This window comes from Cyanistes caeruleus, chromosome 2 (genome assembly GCF_971803275.1).
Source record: "Cyanistes caeruleus chromosome 2, bCyaCae1.hap1.1, whole genome shotgun sequence".
Taxonomy (NCBI): Eukaryota; Metazoa; Chordata; class Aves; order Passeriformes; family Paridae; genus Cyanistes; species Cyanistes caeruleus.
Genome location: NC_141702.1, coordinates 24998848 through 25015676, shown reverse-complemented (window position 1 = coordinate 25015676; position 16829 = coordinate 24998848). Strand labels below are relative to the sequence as shown.

At 37.3% G+C, this 16829-nt stretch overlaps 1 protein-coding gene across 31 annotated transcripts in view; it reads left to right on the top strand.

The window, feature by feature from the left end:
• Positions 1-16829, top strand: part of DST (dystonin) — a 283922-nt gene that overhangs the window by 134521 nt on the left and 132572 nt on the right. For 21 of the 31 annotated variants that reach the window (XM_086876137.1, XM_086876130.1, XM_086876116.1 and 18 more), the window contains 20 exons: positions 2646-2758; positions 2894-3000; positions 3525-3644; positions 3966-4061; positions 4140-4267; positions 7187-7280; positions 7607-7761; positions 8617-9079; positions 9167-9295; positions 9499-9576; positions 9684-9845; positions 9938-10042; positions 11698-11793; positions 13055-13180; positions 13548-13700; positions 13954-14108; positions 14275-14401; positions 14863-15046; positions 15992-16149; positions 16474-16652. In XM_086876137.1, coding sequence (XP_086732263.1) covers positions 2646-2758; positions 2894-3000; positions 3525-3644; positions 3966-4061; positions 4140-4267; positions 7187-7280; positions 7607-7761; positions 8617-9079; positions 9167-9295; positions 9499-9576; positions 9684-9845; positions 9938-10042; positions 11698-11793; positions 13055-13180; positions 13548-13700; positions 13954-14108; positions 14275-14401; positions 14863-15046; positions 15992-16149; positions 16474-16652 — 2928 coding nt within the window. Of the gene's footprint in view, positions 1-2645; positions 2759-2893; positions 3001-3524; positions 3645-3965; positions 4062-4139; positions 4268-6637; positions 7053-7186; positions 7281-7606; positions 7762-8616; positions 9080-9166; positions 9296-9498; positions 9577-9683; positions 9846-9937; positions 10043-11697; positions 11794-13054; positions 13181-13547; positions 13701-13953; positions 14109-14274; positions 14402-14862; positions 15047-15991; positions 16150-16473; positions 16653-16829 lie in introns of those variants that run through there. The other 10 variants (XM_086876117.1, XM_086876126.1, XM_086876124.1 and 7 more) reach the window with 2 other exon arrangements.

Here is a 16829-nt window from a genome sequence, read left to right as displayed (position 1 = left end):
TTTTTTGGGATGCACTTTTCTCAGGCTAAAAAAGTTCTTTTACTGAGCCCTGGGAGGTAAACTCCTTTTCCTGTGGCTTTGCAATACATCCCTCTACTACTTGTGAAGATGATAGGGTGATCTGCAGAGGGGGAGGCCCCAAGTCCCTGGCAGCATGATGTTGCTGTGGCTCCTGCCAGGTGCTTTTGCATTCAAGTGATAATACTTGTCTTTTCCCTTTCATAAACCATCAGTGGACTTCTCTCAGTCAGCTGTGGAGCCTTCTGTCTACTTTGAAAACCCCAAGACATGCACTATCAATATAGACATGAATGCCATCTTCTGTAATATTTTCTTGTAGACCAAAACTTTAGATAAATATGGACCAGTTCATCTAGGTCAATATACTATGTGCTAATTGTATAATTAACTGAAAATGGCAGTATTCATTACAATTTTTCCTTGTTCTTAAGGGAAACTGTAATATAATCCAATGCTGATAAGAGTTGCAGGGATGGGAAAATATGTTTAAAAGGTGGGGGACATCTCACAGATGATCCCCTCACAGAACTCTTCTTCAGCTGGGTGGTGAAGCCACAGCACTCATGTAGAATGATTTATTTTGCAAGAGCAGTTGTTCTTCTTGATTTTGTTTTCTGTATCGCAACATTACCTCTTCTTCAATTAAATTAAATCTTTATTCTAAGGAGATTATTGTGTCAGTGTCTCTGCAGCTTGCAGCTTGTTTTCTGGGAATAGTCAAGGCTTTTACAACATGTCCTTTCATGTTCTGAGAATTGGCAATCAAACAGGCAGTGCAAGTAATTATTCTTGGGACAATTTTTATCAAATGTGAAACAAATGTAAAGAAGGCAGGAGGAAAAAAATAACCCAAGCAGAAGTGTTATGCTTAAAAAAACCGATTCTCTTGTTAAAACTGCTGTTAAAGCAATCTTTGTCATACCATCTCCATTATTGTGGCTGAAACAGGAGATGGGGGTGCTCAGTTTTCTTTTCTAGTATTGTCTTTTATTTTTCATGGCTTTTCTGTGCTGCTGAGAGCAACGGCTGATATTGGTTTCATTGCATTGTTTTCATTGCACTGAAATTCAGAGCAGAACAGCATGAGCTTAATCATGCTCCCACTAAGCATACTGGAAGTGGAAAGTCCCACTGCCTTAGGAGGATTATGTTGCACCGCTTACATTTTGTATTATTAAATGTTCTTTTCAGGGCATAATGGGTGCAGTGTTATTATCTGTCTTGTAGACTTGTCTTCAAAAGAGCACAAGGAACTGAGTGATTCTAAATGGCTGAAAAGAAATAGATTTCTATTTACAGTGCCCTTGTAATTAGTTCAAAGACAAGAGTGTACTGAGTATCTGAATGTTAATACCATTTTATTATCAAGGGAATTTGGTGTGCTGCCAAATGAAATAATAACATTAATTTTGAGCAGTAGTATTTAACAGTTTTATTTCTATCTGTTGCAATTATTTAAAACTTCTACTTGGTAAAACTAAGATAATAGTTTCTCTAGAAACAAAAATGAGAAAATTTAAGAACTGAGTTGTTTGCTGAAAGCTGTATGCCAAATATTTTTTCTTTTGGTGTTTTGTTTTAGGTTTTTGGGGTTTTTTCCATGGTGTGTCTGGTTTTCAGTAGTTTAGGAATTCAGTAGCAAAGGTTTCAGACCCTTGTGGCTCTAGTTGACTTCAATGAGATGAGCTTTTGCTCAGTGTGTTTGAAAATCCCTTGTTTCTTTTTGGTGGATGGCTGTGAGAATTCCAAGTGCAGAAAGAGGCAATGGGTAACACACTGAGAATCACAAGATCTAAAACTCAGCTCCTACATAGCAAACTTAAAGGACAATATTAGTTTGGAAGTTTTACATTAATTTAAAACATTGAAGTAGTACATATGTAGTAGTACATATGAAGTAGTACATGTAGTAGTATATGAAGTGGTACAGGATTGATAACAGGATAATACTTACTTGCCTTAAAATATTTATAAGCAAGATTGGCTTAAGACAGTTATTCCATTAAAGCAAGCATATTGTGGCTGGAAATGGAATTTAGCAGGATGAAGGTGTGGAAGTTTAGGTGCATGGGGGTGAGAGTTACCTATAAGAGAACAGGCACCAATATATCTGAAAGCCTGGCTTCAGTGTGTTTGAAAGCTCATCCTTAAAGTTCATTAGAAAAGATTAAAGTGATGTTTTTATGACTAAACTGTTACTCTGCGGCTTCTGACACATGCTGAAGAATTTGATGCAGAATGACTGAAAACTTGTGAAAGCTGTAGAAAGTTACCTCCTCCTGTAAAAGAGAAAAGTGAATTTAATCCCTTCAAGGGCAGCGAAAAGGACAAAGTTTTGTAATACAATGTCAATGCACATGAATAAATATGCATAAGAAAATGGAAGTGTATATAAGGGATGGTTGGAAACCAGCTTGTACATGAAGAACTGAATGTTGTAGTTTTCTGCTGCTTGTGTTTCCCAGTTAGTGGTTTCAGCTTGTTCACCTGATTTTAGTGAAATCCTTCTATAACAAAAACTCTGTTGCTGTGTCCGTCCATACTCATGGTTTGATTTACCAGTACAGCAGTAATTTAAAACTGGTAAAGAATTGTGATCAAGTGTTTCTGTTTTTATTTGACAGGCCGGACCTGATAGACATGAATACCGTTGCTGTTCAAAGCAACCTTGCAAATTTAGAACATGCTTTTTTTGTAGCAGAAAAACTTGGTGTTGCCAGACTTCTGGATCCTGAAGGTAAGAGAGCTGCCTTGGCTTTTGTTGCAAAACTCCCAGCACTAAAATAAAGTCCAATCTGTCTGCAGGTTGTAGCATATTTGTGGGCATTCTTACAACTACGTGATAAAGCACTGTTCTGTCTTGCTCTTTTAGATGTTGATGTTTCCTCACCTGATGAGAAGTCAGTAATAACTTATGTGTCATCACTTTATGATGCATTTCCCAAAGTACCAGAAGGTGGTGAAGGCATCAGTGCAAATGTAAGTAGAACAACATTTGTGCAGTGTGTGAACTACATCAATAAAATACTGAATTTCAGATCCAAAATATTAGCTAGATCTTCCCTAGGACTGCTGTCACACTTTTTTTTGGCATGGTTTTTCTATGGTGGGATTTTAAAGTCTTAGCCATTTCATGTCACGGACATGAAAATATTTGTGCAATGAGCTTAACTGAAAACAATGTGCCTGAAGGTGGAGAAAGATCGAGTCAAAGTTCTTACTTTTCAATTGTGATTGTATAAATGATGCCTTTCTGATTCTTATGAGTTTGAAATTTATTAATCTCAAAAATATTTTGTTTTCAGTAGAATTATTTGGGGTCAAAACTGAAGACTGAAATCATTTGGATCTGATCTTTAAAGAGCAAATAAATATTGTCTCAGAACTGCAGGATTTCAATATCCATTTTCTATAAGTGTGAAGATTTCAGTTTTCAAAGCTGAAGCAGAAATGAGCTCTTGATGATTTTCATCTCTTCTGTAATCTGGGTTTTGCTTTGGCAGGATGTTGAAGTCAAATGGGTTGAATATCAGAATATGGTGAACTACCTCATGCAGTGGATCAGACACCATGTCACGATAATGTCTGACAGAACATTTCCCAACAATCCCGTGGAATTGAAGGTGAGGTGTGGTGGCTTGGACTCCTTGTTGGAATTACACTTTATCTTACTGACTCAAAGCATACTTGAACAAATGACATGCTTGTTGATTTGTACAATCAAGTCAACTGTAGAACTCCTTAACCTTTTCAAAGTATAATCAGTACATTGCTAGCATATGAACAATCAAAAGCCAATCGTTACCTTGTCACTGATTGTTTTTTGTAGAACTCTAGTTGAACAGTATATAGGTAAGCTTGTGAAGAATATTAGAAGAGGGTTTAGAAATTAAGGTTATATTCACTCTAAATAAAACTTGATGTTATTTTTCACATTTCTGTAGGCACTTTATAATCAATATTTGCAGTTTAAAGAAACAGAAATTCCACCGAAGGAGACAGATAAATCAAAAATTAAACACCTATATAAACTGCTAGAGGTAAGTGTTAACATTCATTGAAATGTATAGCAGTTCCTTTTCTGTGGCTTAAAATAACAAGTACATATGAATTTTTAGGTCTGGATAGAATTTGGACGCATCAAACTTTCTCAAGGCTACCATCCAAATGATATAGAAAAAGAATGGGGAAAGCTGATTATTGCCATGCTGGAAAGAGAGAAGACCCTTCGGCCTGAAGTGGAGAGGTATGCTAGTGAATACTTGACAGGCTTTGTTAATACATTTTCTGTTGTTTTAACCCATATTGAAATTTGTAAATATCTTCTTCTATGACAATGTCCATATAACTTTTCTAGATCAAGTATTTCTGTCTTTGTTCAAAATCTGAAGTTTTCTGTCTGCCTAGAGGTAGGTCCAGACAAAAACAGCTTTGGTGGGCTCAGAAGGTTGTGATGAGCAGCATCTGTGCCTCAGATCATCAAAGCACTTGTAAACACATATGACCACCTTCTTTGTGCAGTTAGTCAAAGCTGGATTTGTATCACTTCACTGTCTCATTTCAAGTTGATTTCATATAAGGACCATCCTCATCCTTTACATGAAATGTGTTTTTTTCTTGGTGCACATGTTGTGGGCTAACATGTTGTGTAGAGGTTGTTTAAAACATTAGTGGTACTTGAGAGCACACCAAGTGTTTAGATGTGGAAAGGCATAGTAGCTTTCCATGACAGCAGCCCGTAGGACACTTCCGTACATTACTGATGATGTGCTAAGCATGATTAAATTCTTAATGCAGTATGAGAGCATTTTTAAATGGTATGTCTTTTTAAGTTCTGTGGGAGACACAGGTGCTATCCATTCATTATTTAAAAAAAAAACCTGTTAAAGTTAAATGATTTTTGAGGCTTCTACATGTGGGTAGATACAGACACATAGATCTGGAGTCATTCTTCTTGACTTTATGCATCCAAAGGAAACATCTAAGATCTGAATTACTTTCTAGAGAATCTTGTTGCTGACTTTCTGGTGACAACAGGGTGACCTATCTCTCTGTTTTAGGTACCTGAAACTAGGTGTGAGGAATCCAGACCATTGTATAGGAAGTCCTCAGCAAGAGAGATTTTAGTCAGGGGGCAAAGACAGTCAGAGTTGATTAAACATGTGTTATGTGAGCAAGAGCATGACTGAAATGGCAAATTCAGTAGGAGGTGTTGATTCATAGCACCCTACTGTGGAACAAGTTCCTATAGAGGAATACCAAGCTGTCCACACAATTCTGAGTTTTCCCTCTTATGCAGAGCAGAAAACTGGAAAGCAGCAGCAGCAGAAATACAGCCTGCTAGGTCTTGTAGGTTAATCTGTCCCAGCCTGCCAAAAGCAGTGTCTGGCTTCACCAATAGAAATTCTGTCCATACTTGCAGGAAGCTGGATTATCTTTGTTGAGAATGTGTATAAATGACATTAGTTTATTTCTGTTTTATTCACATGGTCTGAGCACAGATAAACAAACATGAACATAAATTTCTTCCCATACTTCAGGAAGGGTAAACACGCTTAAAGTGACAGCCCATATGGTGATAGTCACTGCATGTAATGGTCACTGTAAAATGAGAGACAAAATATCATTAAGTGATTCTGGCTTAGCCACCAAGTTAAAAATATTGATTGATGTGCACACAAGAACATATCCATGTTTGTTGCACTTGTTACCAGTGCATCTTATCATTATGAGGTGTTGATACAGTTGCTGGAGTGAAATTTGATTGTGGCAAAAATGTGACTTCAACCAATACTGAAACCTGGTGAGTAATAAAACTTTGCCTGCAAGTCTATTGAATTGAAAATCTTTGAGATGTCTCAAAGTGTCAACACAAACAAATGTGTGGCCAGATTGGTGTATGAGATCAAAATTAATATGGTGTCAATGAGGAGAGTGCCAAAATGAGCTTTAGCTTGCAAAACTAGCAGAGTTTGGCATTGCTGCAGGGGTGTGTCTGTGCCTTTGCTGAGCTCTGCTGCGTAAACAGTCACCTTGTGGGATGGGTGTGGTTGTTCAGGAATCCTAAAAGCAGGGGGTGAAATACTGAAAAAATTTCCTCAGACCAGATTCTGAGTTAAAAAGTAAGCTTAAAAGCAGTGATCAGATTTTTATTACTTGTTTTCTGGTCAAAGCAGCTAGAAGCAATTGGCTTTTAGCTGAATGTGGAAGATGATGAAGTGAAGTTTTCGGGAGGACAGTGTAGTGGGACAGGGCAGTTAGTGAAGTTGTGTGCTTGGACAGTGCAGAAATGATGATAGGTTGGATGGTGTATAGGTGTCTCAGGATATGTTGTAATGAGCTGATTAAACCTGATACTCTCCCAGTTTTACTGTGCAGTTTTATTTGAAGGAAAAAGAGTCAGCCCAGCCTGGAGGTTATTTGTACTCCACTGCTGACTGTGGATTTCTCCCTTCATTCCTTTCTGAAACTTTCCATTGAAGAGTCTGAGAGACACTGCAAAGAGTTCTTTTAGTTCTTACTTGAGTTATTTAGTGACACTTCAATAAAATATTTGGTGTGACTGTTTCCTAGAGACGCCCCATTGTTGCTGCCTAGTCTGTACTTGCAAAGCTTTAATGCAAGGTAGGGAAGCCAAAAGCAAGGTAGCGTACATAGCCCCAGGTAAAGTCCTTTGAAGAGCTGGCAAAATATTAATTGCTGGGTTTTAAATGTGCATACTGAAGCCTATATAAAGGAGGAGTCTAGGTGTTTCAAAAGCCAGTAGTGGAATTTCATCCCTAGAAGCTGTACATTGTGCAGGAGCTGTATCTTCATTTTCCAGCAAATGCAAACAGCCAGAAGAACTGTGCTCTGGATGTAAAAATGAATAGCAGTAGTTACAGCTATCATAGCAGTGATTCGCTGTTTAGTAACAGCACTAGTACTCGAACCAGCATTGACTCTAATGAGAATTTCCTTTCTGTTAATTGTGGTCCCACGCTGATTAAATCTTGTATAAGCTTTGGTAATGGAACCTTAGAAGGGAACAGGTAACTTGACATATACTTTTGTGCTTTGTGTAAGATGCTGTTGATTCGTTTGTTTTTAAAGTCATGCAACATGATTGTAAATATAAATTACCTAGTACTTATTTATTTTCCTGAAATGCTTTGGCATCACCTAGGTTGGAAATGCTGCAGCAAATTGCGAACAGAATTCAGCGAGACAGCCGGAGCTGTGAGGACAAACTGATACTTGCCCGGAATGCTCTGCAGTCTGTAAGTCAGTCAGTGATTTTACTTGTCTGTATTTATAAATTTAAAGGAGTTGAATGGCAAGAATTTCTTCAGGGTTGGTGAGGACAACCTTAATAGCTGCTACTTTTATTTTCACTGTACTGTTAAGGTAGCATTTCTTCAAGAAAATACCACAAGTTGCCTAGAGTGTGTTCTGTTACATTATTTTTTTTGTTCTGTAGTTAATTAAATGCTTCACAATTGCTTCAAGATAAGAATATGTTGTTTAAAAAAAAAAAAGGAATTCTTAGAGCTGATATCTCTTCAGTTTTAGCTGCAAGGCTTATGACTTTCTCTTATTTACTAAGGACACCAAGCGATTGGAGTCAGGGCTCCAGTTCCAACATGAAGCAGAGATAGCTGGGTATCTTCTTGAATCTGAGAATCTTCTCCGCCAGCAAGTGATTGATGCCCAAATTCTTATTGATGGAAAATACTATCAAGCAGACCAGCTTGTTCAAAGGTACATTACAGTATGTTTATGTGTATAAATAAATGTCCCAAATATGGATTCCCATTATGGACAAAATTTTCAGTTCTTTATAACTATGCATAAACTTGGTGGGCTGTCACTGGACAACCATTTGAGTGATATTTATCAGAAATTCTGGTGCGTGCATTGCTCACAAATGTTTACAACAACAGAAACTATTTGTACTTATTTATGAAAATTAAGTCAATCCCTGAACATGATTTAATGTTTGCTAGATATCTGTGTGTAAAGATGTTAGCTTGTGTGTAAAGATTGTTAATTGCATGTGAAATATATTTAGAATTTACTAGCTTTGATTTTTTTAAATGGAGGTGAGATTTCTGGTGACAGCTGTAGGTGTATTAGCAGGTAATAAGTAGGGTAACATTAGGTTATGTGTGGCACTGTGTACAGTGGTGGCAGAAAGAAGCATTTAAATGCATAATTCTGTTTTATGAAGAAGTGGTTCCAAGGGTTTTTTGGGATTCATCCTTTGGCTGATTGAGATATAGTGCATAACTCCTTGGCAGTGAACTGCAGGTGTTTGATCTACTGCAACATGTAGTGTCTTGTAAGATTTCTGGTTTGCTGATTGTTCCCTGGAATCGTGTAATAGTGCATGTTAGCGCCCATAACATTTTTTAGTCTTTGCCTGATTTCTACATTTATTATCTGTATACAATTATAAGCTGTATTCCCTGTACTTTCTGATAAAAATACTTGCTTATTAATATTTAAGTGCAACTAAAGTGTAAGAGAAAATGCGAGCTCATACCACTATTCAGTTGATCACGATAAACCTTAATCATAAGCATTCATTGTTCTTTTTTAATTCTAATTTAATAGAGTGGCAAAGCTTCGTGATGACCTGATGGCCATACGGACGGAATGTTCTTCTGTGTACAACAAGGGGCATGCACTGACCACAGAGCAGACAAAGCTGATGATATCAGGAATAACCGAAAGCTTAAACTCAGGATTTACAACAAGCCTAACGCCTGAATTAAATGCTGCAATGACACAAGGTTTAACACCTACTTTGACTTCTTCCAGTTTGACATCTGGCCTTTCATCAGGTATGGCTTCCAGACTGACACCAACCATCACTCCCGCTTACCCATCAGGCATCCCACCACGGTTAATTCAGAGCTACGTGACAGGAGTAGACAGTGGGACTCTGCAAACACTCAAACTGACGCAAATTAGAAAACCTCGGATGAAATCAGCTTTTGTGGATCAGAATTTGACGGAAGAAGAGGTGAACATGAAGTTTGTCCAGGACCTGTTGAGCTGGGTAGAAGAAATGCAGGTAGTGTTTTTTGCAGAAACAGTCCACTTTTAATGATTAAGTTTACTTTTTATAGATCATGGCTAATCTTTTCTTCCTGTTTGTAAGGTTCAACTTGATCGAGCAGAATGGGGTTCAGATTTGCCAAGTGTTGAAAGCCATTTAGAAAATCACAAAAATGTCCACAAAGCTATTGAGGAATTTGAATCCAGCCTTAAAGAAGCCAAGATCAGTGAGGTACTGAACCATGTTCTTTATTTCTTTGATTACTTTCTTACTGGGTGACCCATAAACTCATGTTGAATTTTAGAACTGTGTTTGGGTTTCACAGTCTTACCTTTAATTCTGACCTCTACATAACTTACGATGAAATCAGAAGATCTAATGGCTTAACATGTCTAACCTTTTTATTCTCTTTTGATCTCGTATACCAAATATAGATCCAAATGACTGCCCCTCTTAAACTCAGTTATGCAGAAAAACTGCACAAACTGGAGAGTCAATATTCAAAACTCTTGGTAAGTCAACAATACATCTTCCATGTTCAGCTTTTTGATGTGCATAATTTCTGATAAGGAATGAACTTTAAATTCTTACTATTTTAAATATTTTCCTTTTAATAAAGAACACATCAAGAAATCAGGAAAGACATCTAGATACTCTTCACAATTTTGTGTCTCGTGCTACTAGAGAATTGATATGGCTGAATGAAAAAGAAGAGGAAGAGGTTGCATATGACTGGAGTGAAAGAAACCCCAATATAACAAGAAAAAAGGAATACCATGCAGTACGTATTGCTAATATATTCCAGGGGAATTATTAAGTGATCTTTAATTATTAGAGAGAGTTCTAAGACTTTTTTTTTTTGTCCGAAAAAAGGAATTAATGAGAGAACTTGATGAAAAAGAAGAAGTTATTAAATCAGTACAAGAAATAGCTGAGCAATTGCTTCTTGAAAACCACCCAGCCAGGCTAACCATTGAGGTAAGTTAGTTAAACCAGCACCAAAACAGGAAAAAGTTTTGGGATTTAAGAGCTGAGTTTTGAGGGGAAAAAAAGGGGAAAAAGAAGGCAATCTTAGAGAAAATGAAACAATATTCTAAATTAAACAGGCCTTTTGAAATTTCCTCTTCAGCATCTCTGTTGTATTTATCTTCAAGTTTCCAAAATGTAAAAATGCTTTTATAACATGGTTACACCTTGGATTGCTTAGATGAAATCTCCTTAAGCTCTAAAATTAATTGGTCTATACAGATGTTTCTGGTCATGCGACTTCTAGAGTTGTTGATACAAATTGCTTTGACAGACTGAGGGCACAGAACAGTCCTTATGGTGTTTCTTTCCTGCTGGATTGCAAGAAACTTCAGTAAGAGCTTTTGTTGTCACTTACTGCTTGTGCAGGTTCCTATTACAATTTAGGGTTGGTTTCATAACTTACTTGTCAGTGAATTATGAAACTTGTTTGGATGTTAAAAATCTGACCAGATGATATGATTTACTTAAGGCTTGAATCTAGCTCTGTGTTATATATGCAAACAATTTACAGAAAAATTTATTGTAGCTATTGTAGGGTCATAACAGGTTTTCAAAGGAAAATGGATAACACTTTTCCTTGTGGACCTTCAAGGAAAGAGTAGATACAGACAGTGGGTGGTAAAGACTGAAACAATAATGTAGAAAAATCATAGAAGAATGAAAAAAGTCAGAGGGAATGTGTTTTTATTATTTTTCTGGAAACATTGAAGAAAACCCCTCCCTTCCTTCTCATGACATCTACTTTGAATAATAAATGACTTTTTATGTAATGTGGGAAATTCTATTCTTTAAAAGTATAGGCTGATCTAATGGGTTCTTATTGGTGTGGTGTATAAATGCACTGAGGATGCCTGTTATGAAACCAGGCCATCGCAGTCATGGTGACTCTGCAGGTTATGCCATCTCCAGTGATGCTATATTGGAATATTTATAAAAAAATATCCTTTAAAAAAATATTCTTTTCTACAGAACAATATATGTATTAATGCATCAATTTGAAATTCCTGGAAGACAATGGAAAAACTGTTCAGAACTGGGAACGGGAGTGGAAACCCCGAGATAGGGGGTGATTTCCCAAGGGCAGGAGCTCCCCCTGCTGACAGGCCTGGGGGGCTTCCATTTCAACTGTGTATTCCGTGCTGCGTTATGAGTCTTGAACTGTGTATTCACAGAGTTAAAACTGTGTTCAGTGCTGCGTTGATATACAAGCTGTACCCGGCAAGAGTCCCTCTGTTTTGGCTGAGTAAATAGGCACACGGAATTGCAGATGAGCTTAGGCTGGAGGAACCTCAGGAGCTGAGCTCCCAGAAAGAGCTGAAGTACTACCAGGGATTTGTTTGGCCAAATTCTGACCAGGCCAGAGGATGATGATTTCACAGTCACTCTGGGCAAGTTTTGTTATGTTTGACTGTGCTGTAGCGACAGGGTTTCTTTCTTGCATCTAATTGGAATTTTCCTTGCTGCAGCTTACTTTTCCAGGGTGAGATGGTCGGGTTTTAGCTGTCTGTGTTTGCTGCATTACCTTTGTGTTTACTAAATTCTGTAAAGATATGCAAGTTTTAGTTTTCATTTCCATTTGTAAAATGTATTTCCCTTCCTTAAAGGCCTATAGAGCTGCGATGCAGACACAATGGAGCTGGATTCTTCAGCTCTGCCACTGTGTTGAACAACACTTGAGAGAAAATGCTGCATATTTTGAGGTAAGGAAGTAAATTAATCAGAATATGAAATATTTTAAGTTTTGTTCATAGTAAAAAAGTTCCACTAGAAGCTGTAGTTGTTCTCTCACAGTATTTGTAGAATTGACATTTTTCTTGTACAACTACTAGATGGTAAAACATACTCCCATAGTTGCCACACCTCTATTTCTTCACTACAGTTATGTTAGTTCACAGCAGATGAAAATCTGGCCTGAGATTTTTTTCAGTGCTGCAGCTGCAAGTAGAGACTTTGAGAATGAAACCTTGTTCTCTTCCATGTCGTGCACAGCTGCTGTCAGTAGAGCTTCTGTGGATGATGTAGAGTGGAGGGTGGTTAGTGATGGCCATGGGAGAACATATTCTAGGTGGTTATTTCAGGATTACTCAAAGCAAGATGGAATGTGCAGCATTAATAATGATCAGAAAATAATAGAGAACACCCTGACAGCAGACATGTGCCATGAAACACCCGTCTGATTATCTCATTGTCACCCATTCACATACTCAGCAAATGATGAAGTTACTTGCATGAGCATGATAGAGGAGCTTCTTTGTTGGTTTTTTTTGTTTGTTTTTAAATCTACTAGTTTAAAATATTTAAATTATAAGGATGAATCCTTAATGTCTTCTGGTTTGTGTGGTTGAAGAGAAAGTTAGGTGGTGAATGGGTGAAATGTCTTTGGACTGAGAAGGATGAGAACCCAAAGTCAGGAAAGGGACACTGGAGAAGACAAAGCAATTTGAACTCCTTGTGACAGGGAGAAGAAACTGGAATTCTGGATTTAAGAAATGGAGCTTAAGGGAGAGAATGGGATTACCCTTCCCAGTCATGCCTAAGCAGGACCCAAGTGTGGCAGCTCATTTCTCTTCCTGCACAGAATGTTTGCCCCAGCTGTGCTGCCTGGATTTTGCAGCTAGTTTCTATAGTTTGTTGGCTTTGTGCTTTCCATATGAAAGTAATTGTAATTCCAAGGAAAGCAGGATTGGCTTAATAAAATTTTTTCATTGCAGGAATGGTCATTAACTGTAGGTTCAATAACTACAGAATTAATTTTGCATACCGAGAATAACTGGTGCTAGCAGTGTGTGCCTTTTTGAAGAGTACATTTAGACATGAGATCATGAGTAGTTGAATGTGATGCAGTGGTCACTTCCAAAGAGAAAAAGTAATTTTAAAAGACAATACTTGAAAACTTCAGTGTAGCTGATTCTGTATTTTTTAGGTTGTTTAAAAATAACCCAGATAATTATTTCATCCTAGTTTTTCAGTGATGCCAAAGAAGCCATGGAATATTTGAAGAATTTAAAAGATACCATATACCGAAAATACAGTTGTGATAGATCAAGTGGTCTTCATAGGCTGGAAGACCTTGTTCAGGAGTCTATGGTAAGATCTTTGGTAGGATCCTGTTAACAGGCATTACAATAGAAAAAGAAATGTGTAGGTTATGGTGGGATATAAAATGTGTTAAGATTATTCTTTTAAAGTGAAGGAAAAATGCTGATTTTTCAGAATGTCTAAATAAATTACTCTTTTTCATAACTTTAAAATACTGTTTTATTTATTTATATTTACAATACCAGATGTGGGAAGACAGTGGCTTCAGAAAGAGAATTTATTTTTGTAAAATGTGTTACTTTTAGGAAACACAGTAGAAGGAGTCAGGGGAAAGAAGAAAAAAATAACAGGATCAAAGAGGCAGTACTGTATTCTGGACATCTCTTATGACGTATTCTTTTCTTAACTGTTCTAGGAAGAAAAAGAACAACTCTTGCAGTATAAGAGCACAGTAGCAGGCCTTGTGGGAAGAGCAAAGGCAATAATTCAGCTGAAGCCAAGGAACCCTGACTGTGTACTCAAAACATCCATTCCAATTAAAGCCATCTGTGACTATAGACAAATTGAGGTTAGAAAGTAAAATTTCCTCAAACCAATTACAGATGTAAGAATTCAGCTAAAGTTTCATTAATTACTGCGTTCCTGGAGAAAGCTGGGCTGTAAATTTCTTCCACCCTAGTAAACAAGAGCAAATCCTTTGGTTAGAACATTGGTTTTGTTGTTCTGTTGCTTATTTGTTGACAGCATTTGCAGAAGTGCTGTGTACAATTATTTTGTAATGCTTGGCTCATCAAATTATTCTGCTTTTCTGTTAATACTAGATAACTATTTACAAAGACGATGAGTGTGTATTAGCAAACAACTCCCATCGTGCTAAATGGAAAGTCATTAGTCCAAGTGGTAATGAGGCCATGGTTCCATCTGTATGCTTTACAGTTCCTCCACCAAACAAAGAAGCAATAGATACGGCCAACAGGTAAGGACAAAGTAAAACTACCTATTTTCTACTAAAATCCGCTTACATGAAGTTTAGGTTTAAGGAGCATCTCACGGTTTTTGTTGGTGTGATTTTTGTTTTTTTTTTCTTCTTTTTTTGTTTTAATATGTTACCCTGATCTGAAGTTGGAATTTTTTTGTTTCAGGATTGAGCAGCAATTTCAGAATGTCCTGGCCCTTTGGCATGAGTCACATGTAAACATGAAGAGTGTGGTGTCCTGGCATTACCTGACAAATGAAATTGAAGCTGTTCGAGCTGGCAATGTTGCCTCAGTAAGTGTTATGATTAGGAAGGGCTCTTAAGCATTTACTAGGAAGTTATAGGATGATTAAACTGTGTGCAATCACAGAGTGTTGTTTTGCAATACTGAAAATGACATATTCCTGCCTAATTTATCACTGTTACTGTTGGAAAGAAGAATCTGAGATATTTCTTGAAGTGTCCCTATTTGTCCTTGCTATTGTCTGCTGCTGCATGGTGTTAGATGGCAGAAATGAAATCTGATGTAGGGCTGGCTTAACAGAGGCCATTCCTGATGTGAAAGACTGAAAAGGATTTTATGTTAAGTGTAAATTATCAGATGTCAAGTGGACTCCAGCTAAGGAACAGTGAGCTTTCAGAACCTCAGTTCTTTGACATTACCTTCTCAGTAATTGATCAGTATTGCTTTTTGATAAACTGTGTGGGTGATGCACCATTGCTGAGTGTGTTTTGGGTCTGTAATCTGTTGCAGATAAAGACAATGCTGCCAGGTGAACATCAGCAGGTTCTAAGCAATTTACAGTCCCGCTTTGATGATTTTGTGGAAGACAGCCAGGAGTCCAAAATCTTTACAAGCTCCGATACGACACAGCTGGAGAGGGAGGTTAATGTTTGCAAGCAATACTATCAAGAGCTTCTCAAGTCTGCAGAAAGAGGTAAAACTTAGCTTAGAAGAGTAGAAAGATACCCTTATGAGATAGATTTTGTTCTTCATCTTGAGGTCTCTTTATCATGGTGATACTACTACAGTTTGTGTTCTTTTGAACAGTCATTTTAATGATGTGTGCAATTGCATTGTATAGAAGCTCTTAATTTTTTTGAGACCTTATATATATTAAGCTATGTAAAAATATTGTTGTGTTACATAACATATAAATGCTACAAAAATTTTTACACCTAAGAATTTATGATGTTCATTACAGCTCACTGCATAGTCCTGCTTTCCTTGTTTTTGAATGCTAGAAAAACAGCTTGTTTACTTCATTGTAACATAATGTCCTAGGGTGTCCCAAACCAGGGCGCAGTATTAGAACTTTTTTCACCCTCTTAAGGCAAGGAAAATGTCATAGCTATTTTCCTAGCTCCACAGGATGCCTGTAGTTACTGCTCTCTTAACTCTAATTAACATTGTATTAATACAGTGAGAACAGAAAGCTTAAAATTGCTCTTTTGATTCACTGTTGAGTGGTTGATGACTTAAAGAAATACAGTAGTGCAAAGCTGATTACTTCATTAGCAAAGTTCACTAAACTTCAGGAAAGATGTGGTGCCCTGAAAGGCATCTGAAAGAGGATTTATGTCCCTGATGCCACCAATTAAACGAATCAGTCACTGAATTTAGCAATGTCACCATAGAGGTAATGCCTATGCAGAATGATCACAGATAGTAATTTTTTATGTATGAGGAGATGATTTAATAAAAACAAAAAATCAAGAGTTTCTAAGATTTTCCTTATAACCAAAATTTTGATGGAAACTGATGGCATTTTGGCCAGTCAGGAAAACACCTGTAGAGCAATGACTTGACAAAGTGTGAGAAGTTATGGTGAAAATGACACGATGACTTTGCTGGCTGACATGTGCCTTAATTCTTTCAACAGAGGAGCAGGAAGAATCTATTTACAATCTGTACATCTCTGAAGTCAGAAATATCAGACTTCGGCTGGAGAGCTGTGAGGAGAGGTTAATACGGCAGATCCGGACGCCAATGGAAAGGGACGATGTACATGAAAATGTGCTTAGGATTTCAGAGCAAGAGGTGAGCCTTTGAGAAAGGATGTTTTACCTAGGAAAGGTTTTATTTGAAAAACAAATATATCCTGACTTTTGAGTGTAAGCCAGGAAGGTTTGCAGTATGCCTTGAGAAGAGGAGTCAAATATTTAGCTTGTGTTTGTGAGCAAAAAGATGCTGATCAGTGGCAACTCCGTTAGTTTCCCTATTACACATGCATTTCTCTTCAATTTTTTTCAATGTTGTCATCATCAAAGAAACAAAGGAGGGCAGACCTATACTCATAATAATATGTAGAGTATATATCAGGTTGATGTAGGATGAAGCACTATCAGTCTCCTCATTTTACAGAAACTGAAGAAAGAACTGGATCGACTAAAGGATGACTTGGGAGTCATCACAGATAAATGCGAGGAGTTTTTCAGTCAAGCTGCTGGTTCACCTTCAGTCCCTACTCTGCGCTCTGAACTCAATGTTGTTATCCAAAACATGAACCAAGTTTACTCCATGTCTTCCATTTTCATAGATAAGTACGTACTAGGCTGTCTTCCATCACATGTTTTAGTTTACAGCTTTGTCTTAAATTAAAACTATTAGTATGAATAATACTGATCAAAGAAAAGGGAGTTAACATTTTAACAGTGTATAAAGGGGTACCCTGTGACATGAAAAGGCTGAAAAACACAAATCTGTTGAGTGTTGGTACT